The sequence below is a fragment of the Athene cunicularia genome (assembly GCF_003259725.1).
Source record: "Athene cunicularia isolate RWA chromosome 2 unlocalized genomic scaffold, athCun1 chr2_part1, whole genome shotgun sequence".
Lineage (NCBI taxonomy): Eukaryota > Metazoa > Chordata > Aves > Strigiformes > Strigidae > Athene > Athene cunicularia.
In genome coordinates, this window is record NW_020799095.1 from 141696790 (window position 1) to 141707992 (window position 11203).

General features: G+C 40.6%; 1 protein-coding gene across 1 annotated transcript in view; it reads right to left on the minus strand.

Annotated features, from left to right (window-relative positions):
• TMEM65 (transmembrane protein 65) overlaps positions 1–11203 on the minus strand; it is a 46558-nt gene that overhangs the window by 23287 nt on the left and 12068 nt on the right. The window contains exons 2-3 of the mRNA XM_026841521.1: positions 11124–11200; positions 7868–8107 (exon numbers count right to left, since the gene is read on the minus strand). Coding sequence (XP_026697322.1) covers positions 7868–8107; positions 11124–11200 — 317 coding nt within the window. The remainder of the gene's footprint in view (positions 1–7867; positions 8108–11123; positions 11201–11203) is intronic.

Below are 11203 nucleotides of genomic sequence, written 5' to 3' on the forward strand. Positions count from 1 at the left end.
GGGGGAACGGGGCAGGACTTTCAAGCTGCTCTCCCATTTTCTCTATAGCAAAAATCTTTATTAGGCAAGATGGTATTGGATCCAGCTGGCAATTCTTACATCTCTGAATCTTGAACAAAACTGGTAATTTTACATTTATAACACACCATCTTTAGTTGTGCTTTGTAAAAATCAGCCTGTTGTCAGGACTTAATGAAGCAAAGAAACAGCTGGATTGAAAAGCTATTTGCGATCTGAAAATACAAACTGATGGTATTCAAAAGAGCAGCTGGCTAAAGAAACTGGTGTTGTTCCATACACGTTTTTCTCCAGTCTTCCATGAAACCCAATAAAGCCAATAAAACATAATTCCTACCCATTCAGATTGCTATGAAAATGGAATAATATCCTAATGGGAGGCTGATGATTCACACTCAGTATAAGATGAAGTGTGGCCAGCAGGTTGAGGGAGGTGATTTCCCTCTATTCTCCTCTCATGAGAACCCACCCGCAGTGCTGTGTTCAGCACGGGGGCTCCCAACAGAAGAAGGACGTGGACCTGCCCAAGTGGATCCAAAGGAAAGCCCAGAAGATGAGGGGGCTGGAGCACCTCCCTTACGAGGACAGACAGAGAGTTGGGGGTGTTCAGCCTGGAGAAGAGGCTCCAGGGAGACCTTATAGCAGGCTTCCACCACTTAAAGGGGGCTACAGGAAAGCTGGGGAGGGACTCTTTATCAGGGAGTGTAGGGACAGGACAAATGGTAGTCATTTTAAAGAGGGCAGGTTCTGATTAGAGAGAAGGAAGGAATTCTTTACTGTGAGAGTGGTGAGGCACTGGCACAGGTTGCCCAAAAGAATTGTGAATGCCCCCTCCCTGGAAAAGTTTAAGGCCAAGTTGGACAGGGCTTTGAGCAATCTGGTCTAATGTAAAGTGTCCCTGCCCACGGAAGGGGGGTTGGAACTAAATGATCTTTAAGGTCCCTTCTAATGAAACCATCCTGTGATTCTATGAATTAAAGCAAACTGGCCAGCAGTAAGAGATGAATCACTGCCTAGAGTCAAAAGCTATCAAGAGAAAATAATTGAAAGCCATGAACAAAAAAAAGTTATTTTAATAGTATAGTAACCATAAATTGATGAAGTCTAAAAGAAAAATGGAGCAGGTACCTGTTAGATGCATTTGGACCTGAAGAAATTACCCAAGCTTTGTGACAATACAACTTTAAATCCATCAACACACGCCAAAGCAGAGACCCCTGTCCATGGCATGGACAAGAATCACATACCATGTCATCTCCTAACCCTGCCTGAAGACTCCCAAGAAAGTTTTGAAAGAAGTGCTGATGTTCAGCCAACAGGTCCCAGACTATCTCCGAGAAGTGAGCTTTGTGAACCAAAGCCTGGGCCACTGCTGAGTCCCATGCCTCTGGCTCCTCTCATTTCAAGTTGGCCTCACTGTAGAAATCTTGCTCTCTCCAACTTTTCAATTCTTTTTAAAATGAAAAAGATTTTTCAAGGCTTCATTCTTGCCCCAGGTCATGGGGGAGCCTTTCACCAGGATCACTGCTAAAGAGTAAGGCAAGTTTTAATTCTGTAAATGCCTGTTCTCCTATTTGACATTCTAAAAGCTATGAAGTAAATGTAGCAAGCATGTTGAAGAAAGGTTTTATCTCTGGGTACAAGCAGTAGGAGAAAATAAAACAAGACACCTGCTCCTTATGTCTGCTTTAAGGCAACAGGAGGGTTGATACAGAATATGCCCCATCTCTAAACACGTAATATTGCAGTCCTAATTATGTTCCTATTTGCTCTTTTTATTATCTAGAGAGAAACTTGTAAGCCTGCTAGAATTTGCCAAAAGCTAAATCATCTCAGTTCATCATAATTAAATTTAAAAAACCTCAAAGAATATCCAAAATGCGATGAACATGAGCCCATCACATACAAATGGAAACTAGCAAATGATGCAGCAAAAAAAGATATCACAAGTATCAGAATGTACAATGGCTGCTACAGAGGACACTTTATTAATAATTAACATTAAAATATCTAAGAATCCAAAGTAAATGAACACTGGAAAAAACAGCTATGTTTTTATATCCTGTAGTTTTGAATGAATTATGCACTCTGCTGTGTTAAATATGGTGTTTTGTGGGCTCTGCCATAAAACGCTCCCCATGTCCCTCTGTTTCTGAGGAAGCAAGGGTTTTGTTTCAGGCATGGGTTAGTCACATCCCCAAAATTCCAAGGGGCTTTTTCAGTGTAAAGGAAATTCCCACATGCAGCAACACAAAAGAAACAAAAACATATGCTTTCAGATTTCTGAAATAACACTGTGCTAATTTAAGGAGAAAGAAAGGAGGAGGGAGGACACAAGACAGCTCATACACTCAAGTCCAGCTTTCCCCAGATAACTCACTGCTTGGAAAGAAAATAAAGAATACCAGAGAGATCCAAGACAGCTTCCTTAAGTACTCTGTATCTGCATGATACACTTATCTCATTTTTCCATTTACTACTTTCTTTTTAGGAAAGATTTTCTCCTGGAGACATCAACCATTCCATATTTGGATTGATTAAATAAGTAAGGCTGACTAAAGCTAAGAGTTTTCAGTTGTGTGAGTAAGCTTCAAATAATTTCTTTTAGAGAAACTGGTAGATTTCATTTTCTTTTAATTTCAGTTATACAGTGAAACAGTATCTCTGTGTTCACAGAATAAACAAGACCCACTGCATGAATGCCTATTACAGGGAGATTTAAGTGTTTCAAATGTATCACTCTGAAAGGTTTAAGTTGCATTGTAAGTAAAAGTTGCATTTCAAGTGATCTTTCCTGAAAATACTTAAATCAGAAGCACCCCCTTGTACCAGCTAAAAGGAAAATCTGTCTCCTGATAACTGTAAAATGTATTATTTTACATAAGACAGATACAGTTGAAGAACAACGGCTCAAGGTTTAGATTTTTTTTTTTAATTTGTGATTTAAAAGGTGTTCATGCATTACAACTATTTTGTACACATCACATGCTTAAACACATGCAAAAGATGGAAAACAAATTTTAATTAGAGCAACCTTCTATTTTACCTTTCTAAAACATTAATTGTGGGGAAGGGCAAAGGCAGCTAACTAAAGATATCTCTTTTTTTAATTGTAATATTTCTGCATTATGTTTTGACCATGTAATTTAATGTACAGCATTTTCCTATGAAAAGGCATAAGGTAGAAGACAACTTCAAGTAAGTGAAGTTGTTTCACAGTCTAAAATCTCTGGCCAAATATTATCTACAAACTGTGGTATAGCTCAGGAGTTTCCACAAGGCCTGGACTTGAAATACTTCTTCAGACACATTAAGTCCCTGAAGTACTATGGGAATCACCGAAATTCTTGAGACTGAGGGCTTTATATTAATATAAATAAACAAAAACTGTCTACATTTATTTCTTGTAGCAATACATGCCAACTGCATCAAAACAAGCAAGCAGAAAGTCTGTCAAACCAGCAGCCTGGTCTTATGTGATGCCACATCATAGCAAACACACTTTTTTGCTTGGGTTTGGGGTTTTTTTTACTGTACCAACAGTACTGGTCGTCTCTGGTGATACTACCTCCTTCGCTGACTTCTCAAGTCGTACCAGTGGTTTGGGATATCTGGATGCTACGTGTTTTCAAAAGCAAGAGAGCAATAAGTCATTATTTAAAAGTCTTCCAATTCATACAGGAGTATCCGCCAGCAAGGAAAGAGACTTTATAAGTCCTAAGATGATTGGACTTCTCTAGCTCTTACACAGATTCTACCTGAATGTTTGCAGTCTCTCCTCTGCAAAAACATACAGCAAAGTTTCTGCTTTTAAGCAGAGAACTCAGATTAGAACCCTCTTTAAATTACCCAAACAAGTAAAACTTCAGAATATAGAAGAAAACCAAACCACAACAGCAAAACCAACATGAATTTCAGAAAACAACACCTTGCTGAATGTGGTTGAAAGGCAGACAGTTACGGTGACATTTGACATTTTCAGAGAACAGTTTCAGGATAGTTTTACCATGTGTGACCAAGCACTAACGTTCTTGTTTACAACATTAAATCTCAGCCCCTTCTAATACTTAACATACACATGGCCCTGTCCCAAAGTACTATCTATATTAGCATGAGCAGAATAACCCTTACAAATGGAGTTTAAAGCAGAAAAAGAGAATTACCAAATCTATTCAAAGTTAAAACTTTATGAAAATTTTTCTATATAGTTAACATTTCCATAAAATACTATGTGTGTATTCAGATGACAACACAATGAAAAATTCACATTCCCCAAGCTACATAAATTTGCAGTTTTATTGTTACTTAAAAAAGGAAGTCTGAATAAATCATATGCATCCAGTTGAAATAAAGCTTAAACATGAAGGAGCACTGCAATAAAGACATGCAATGTCTGACTGACTAATGAAACACAGTAAGTGCTAGAATGAACAATGGAAATAGATATTTTCTACTGCCCAAGAGTGTATTTTGGAGGTGAGGTTTTGTTCATTTTTTGCTTTGGAGTTTTGTACGTAACCATTGTGAGCAGAGTGAGAAACCAGCTTCCCCCAGCCAGGCTCCATCTCAGCTCCCTGAAGAGGGCAGAAGGCAGAGCCCTGCTCTTCAGCATCAAGGCCTGGGAAAGCCACAGCAGGTTTATGCATCGAGTATTCCACATATAGAAGCACATGACAGCTAAAGGCTGAATACAGCTTATGATTTCTCCCTCTCTTCACTAAGGTTTAGAAAGATAGTGTCAGAGCAACTAGAAAAAGATTTAACTCACATGCCTCGCTTCCCCCCTCTCCCCCCCGGCAGAAAGGCATCAATTTCAAATAAATGGCTAGGATTTAATATTAGCATTAACTGACATTTAGGGTGAGAAGTATTTTATAAATTTTACTTTACCCTGTTTAATAAAATACTTTGCATTAAACAGATGACCATCATTTGAATATAGAACAGTTCTATCTGTAGCTGTTAAAAAAAAAAATCAGTCAGTAGAGTCTGTGTAGCACTCCTCCTTCTGCACTCTTGCCTTCATGAGAGGACTCCACGATTCATGGAAGAGGGAAGGTTTTTAAAAGTTTCAGAAGCAAAAAGAGAAGTAGCACAAAGAGAAGCAGCACATGTTTCCATCTGAAATACAATACTCCTTTCAGCACTGAGCATTTTTGACTCAGCAGTGACATTAGCAGTAGTCCTGGTGTACGCTGTGCTGTGATGGTTTAAGAACACAAAGGGACTGAATGCAGGCAGGCAGGCAAGAGTTTGCCATTTTACCAGCTGGACAGGACACTTCAAACTTCCAAATGAGATGCTTGCCAGCAGCCTGTCAGAAGACCTTTTCCTAGAATAGCAACCAAACATTGGAGTTAAAAAACAATTTCTTGACCTAGGTCACAGCAAGGGAGAGATAGATGATCTTTCTCCACACACAGCTCAGAGTTAACCTGCATACGTTGGGTCTGTAGAGAGGGATAGAGAGCCCCCCCCCCCAGGTGCCATCACACCCGCCAAAGCACACCAGCAAGACCATTCCCTCTTCTCCCAGCTCAGTGGGCTGGGCAGTCCTTCCAAGAAACCTCACACTTGCAGCGTGAAATCACTCTTCAAACAAGACAAGTGCTTCCAGAAGGATCAAATTATGCTTTGTTGTGTTAACACAGATTAAGTTCTAACAAAAAAAGGTACTAAAATCTGAGCCGTTCTAAACCACCAAGGCAGATGAACCGGTTTGTTCATATTAGCAAGAAGTGTCTGACTCATGCAGCAAAGGGAATCTTTTTCATAGATTACATTTGGAGTGTCTAAAAACCTCAGTAAAACCCATTTGGTTTTGATAACATTTGGAGTCTTCTGAATTAAATTTTCTTTTTAAAGCTGTGGCAGTAGAGGCACCTAGGCTCCCTAAGGTACTCCAGTAAACAGGATTGCTCATAAATTTAACACCAGATCATAAACCAGAGATGTTTCTTCTGACACCAAAGTAAGTCTTCACCCAACAATGGCTAAAAGCTTGCCCCAGCTGTCAGCCCTACTGAACACATACAAGCAAGTGCCCTTTACCTGCACTTTTTTTTTTTTTTTTAAACAAAGACAAGATGCAGTAACTTGAAATTATAAACATTTTTCTATCAGAATGCACCAGTTTGGTCAGATTATGTATTAAACTATGTATGGTATGACATACCAGTGCTTTCAAACAAGAGTCTAGCTAGAGACTGCATTCTCCAAGACCTATAAACTAAGCCAACAAAACTAGCTGTCAAAACTGCATTGCAACTGGATTTTTGAATGTTTTCCAGTTAATACACAACCTCAACAGGCAGAGAAACAAGCAACTACACTCCAGAAGGCCTTTTATTTAGTGATCACACCACAAAAGCCTTCCATTTAAAATATAAAATGCAAGTTAGTGCTTCCAAGGAATTGTGTTCAATGTACATACATCATATATTTTAAATATATATATATTTTATATATTATATACAAAGATATATATTGTACATATATTTTATATATATATGTACACAAAGATGAGAAAACAATGGATTCTGTCACTATCAAGACCTGAGATTTCTTAAGAGACCCTAGATAGCCATCATGTTAGTATTATTAATGGAAAACTGTTACATCTGGGCTCAAGAATATTTTAACCCAGCACAGATAAGAACAACAGCACCCTTAGAAGAAATAAAGATTCAGTAGACATGCTAAGTTTATTATTTCTTATCTAAGCAAGTAAAGCCCTTAAGTATTTTTCCACCTTGTTACCATTCTTGCCACACTGCTCTGAAGCGCTTCCATGAATCATTTCTTATCATATGCTGGAAACTAAAGGTAGAAAACCTGAATATTAGTCCCTTAAAGAAGTTACATCTCTTTTCTAATACCGCTCTTCTATAATGGAAAATTGCTATAGAAGATCAGAGAATCATTCTCCATGTTGCTAGTAAGATTTTTACACTTTCATCTCCCCCATGCAAGAAAGGAGCAACAGGAAGAAGGATTTGACTATCTGTTGCCAACAAAACTAAGCCTTGATTATGGGGTACCATTTCCACAAACAGGAAAGCAGAACTACTACATTTAAAATGCATTGGCCTACTTGCTACTTCAGTGGTGCTGTAACTACAAGAAAGAAAAATACAAAATATTTGTATTCAAGTCCACATGCATCATCTGCATCTGGTGTGGCTGACATGCTTACAAGAAACACAAGTAGAAGCTTAAAAACCTTGTTTTAGACCTCTTACTGGGAAAATGTGAGACCTTACTCACATTTCCAAGATTGGAAAGGAGAGGAAAAAAAATACTTAAATGAAGTACAACTAAATCCAGGTGAGAAGGTCTTGCAGCTGTCTTTAAAAAGAGCAATTTAGTGATGTTTTGACTAAATTTTAAGATAATAATATACAGATCATAGTCTAAATCAGGACAGTTCTCAAAATATCTTCGAGAATAATCCATCAAGATCCAGTTTCATAGACTTCCCCCCAGCTTCTCCTATGCAAAACCCATCTATTACTTTCAGCTCAGGCTCCCAGCTTCACAGCCATCCTTTATCACAAACTCACAGATAAAGCTGTCTTCTGACTGATGCACTAAAAGAAACAGAAGAATCTCTGAGTTTATTAATTAGCTCAACTGTTTAAACCAACTGCCAGCACTCAGCATCTGGAAGCTCTAAGAGTCCAGACATAAATATCCAGGTAAGACAGGTGACAAAATGATGTCAGGAACACATTCACAAACCTCTCCCCACCTACAGCTTTTGTGACTACAGCACAAACAGAGGTATTAAGTTTCAAAAACGCTTCAGAGACTCACCTAACTTACAGGTCAACAGCTACGACTCACCTACCTGAGGACCGTCCTTCAGCGTAGCAGCCGCAGCAAAGGATGGGTTTCCCTGTAGCCTCTGCCATTAGCGGAGGCCACAGATAGTGTGTCCTGTCATATTTCGCGCTAGGGCAATTAGTTGATGGAACTGCATCCTTCTGGTGGTAGGCCTGGGAATGGGCTGAGGAACAGGCCCCATTTGGTTCTTGATGTGCCCAGGTCTCCCCATATTGCTGACAGCTTCCCCTAGCTGATAAGGGGTCTGTTAGGGCACAGAAGAGGTAGTGAAGGAAGAAGGTCAAAACTTAACCCAATAAGGACTGTGTTAAGAAGGGTATGGACTAAGACCTCCCTTTCCATATAGAAGTATGAAAAGATCACAGGCACAAAGCAAGATTAAGCACAGTGGCAAAACGGCATAGGCATTTTATGATTGAAGAGAGACTTGATTTTCCAGACTCAAACAGGACACAGAATTTACTCAGCAGGTAGACAAGTGAATTTGACAGCTGCATTTGGATCACTTTCACTAGAAATCAGAATTAGTGACCTCATCTAAAGAATCAGCTACTGGGAGCTACAGCATGCTGCCACCAAATGATGAGATTGAGAAGAAACCCAACGTCTCCAAAATGACTTTGTCTTGATTGAGATCATCAGTTGTAAAAATCAAAAGTGAAACTAGTAGATTGGAAAAAATACTTGGAAAGCAGGTCACAAACACCTCTCACCCCCCATCTGCTACTCACAATCACAACCCGTGTACCTAGTTAGATCACTCCTACACAGTCACCACTTCAACAGCGGGAAAGAGCAAACATACAAAATAAAACCGTTATAACTATAATAAAGCATGTGAAGTACAGAATATCGACATCTGGCCTAGAAATCATATCATTTTCTTTCCAGTGCAGCCGTTCTGTTCACTTTGTCTTCTGGCACTCCTCGGTGTTGAGAGTGATGATACATATCCAACAACTCCTCAAGAGCCTGGCTCTACATTCACTGCCTTTCTTCATGTAAAGTCTGAATTCTGTTGCTATTAACACCCTACAGAAAATAGCTATGGGCAATCCATCCCACCCAGGGACTTCTGGCATTACTGTTTCCTTCCTCAGCCCTGAGCAGCTGGCGCACACAGACCCCAGGGAGGATCCAGTGCTATGGTAGGGGCACCTAACAGAAGCAAAGCACCTATTTTATCAGTGTTGAATGACTTATGTGCCACATTTCCACTCTTGTTCACACGATTTTAGTTCTCTAGAATATCAGGGAATGTACTCAAGGTACACACTGCAGTTTTACCTTTTTTTTTTTCCTCTAATTCTTATTCAACAGACTTACTAGAAGCCCTCTTGATTATGATTTTTCTTTCCCCACAACACATGTGGAAATATAATTTCTTAGAGTTAAAAGCTGACAGCCGTTATGCTGCAGTAAAAAAAAAAAAAAATTAAAAATGAAAGGAGCTAGCTAAAGGAAAAGGTGATTATTTTAAAAAAGTCTTATCAAACTACTAGATGGACAGATGAAGAATCCGACCCCAAGGACTGAGGTCTGAGGGCATTGCAACACTTTGTGGAGCCCTCACCTGCAAGGCTATGAAGCTCACAGCTAAGGTTTTGTTGGAGTGATCTCTCCAGTGAGATTAATGCTCAGAGTTTCAGGCACAAGTGAGTTGCAATTTCCACTAGTGGAATAAATTTGCAGCTTGCTAATAAGATCCCATGCAGTAAAGTCTCTGAACTCAAACTAATGCTTTTGTTACTCTGTCTTCTAAATCCTGAATCATCAGAAAGTCACAGTATTTTATAGCTATAATATCAAAGTCTATTTCTAACAGAAACTGAGCAACAAGACATTAAATAGGGCCATCTGTTGAATTATCTCTGTATAAACCTTGAGCCATTATACTGAAATGCATTTTACTCATTTTGATATATCCAGCACATGATCCTCCAAGTACTCAGAAGCACTGTGAGCAGCCCAGTTTCACCTGAACAGTAACTGCCAAGATCAAAACTCACACAAAAACCTCATGGCAAGAACCCTTCAGAAGGTTGGAAGGATTTATTTAGGAAAAGTATTAGTTGTTAGTACTCAAAAGTTAGTGTCAACTTACAGCTGAAAGCACACTTCCCACTATGTTGGGAAACAAACAACCGATTCACGCTCTGCAAAACAGCAGCGCTGCTTCTAAAATGAACCATTTGACTGAACTACTCTTGCTTTGAGTAGAAACATTAGTGCAAGTGTTCTATAAACAAAACGGAAGAGGTACCTGAAAAGGTCCGGTCTCTTCCTGAACACAGCACTCTCATAGCTGACCCCTGGACCTGTTCTCTGCCCACCATAAGATTTCTTACAGACACACAGAGGAGCCACAAGGCACAGAAATGTCCTTTCCAAGGGCACGCTACTATCAAAGTCACAAAGAGGCCTAGATCAAATGCACGCTGATCTCTTAAGTACCTGCTATCATCTTCATTGCTACAGGGTCTGTAAATTACAGCTAAGCATCAGAACCAGAAGTATCAAGATTGAATTAAGATTTGGTTTTGTCAGGCTTTGATTTAAGGAAAAGTGTCGAGCTGGCAAGAACAGCTGGATCACACACACACACACAAAAAAATCACCGTGAACTATTTTAGCTGGCATTGCATAGCGCTATGTTCAAAGATACATCTATAAGCCTCCCCAGCACACACACACCTTCCCGCATAAGAACCAACAGTTCCAAGAAGCAATGCCAGCAAGCAGGCAGGTCTCTGTGCGGGGAAGTGTAATTCATGAATGAGCTCCCAGAGTAAGAGCAGCCCGGCGTCTCTTAAGAGGTCTGAAATCAATTTACTGCTGCACGAGTGTCAAGAGGGTTTTATGAGAGAAACGCATTCCGAAAAACGGCTCCCGCGCCTCCCCAAAACTCCTCGTAAGATGACAAACACACCGAGGATTTGGCAAGTGGGTCGTTTTAAGTTTGGAAGGTGCTGCAGACGCTTCTAGAAACTAAATTTCAGGTTGTGTGTCTCATTTATACCCGACTACGCTGAAACGCGCTGGCGCACGCCTCTGGATGCCCTGTCCTGCTGGAGTTTCCTACTCGCTCGGCCGCCCGAAGGAGTCGCTTGGGCGAGGGCGGGAGGACCCGCCGCAGCCAAACGCCAAACTTCGGGGGCTCGGTCCCCGCACCGGCCCGGCCCTCCCCGCCCTCGGCGCGGGGAGGAGGGAGGCGGCGGGAGCCGGCCCTGGGGCCGCGGTCTGAGGGAGCCGCCGCTCACCTTGGGCGATGGCGATGGACTCGAAGCGGTGCAGCTCCCGCAGCAGGCAGCTCCGCTCGGTGGAGTGCAGGCTGTAGATG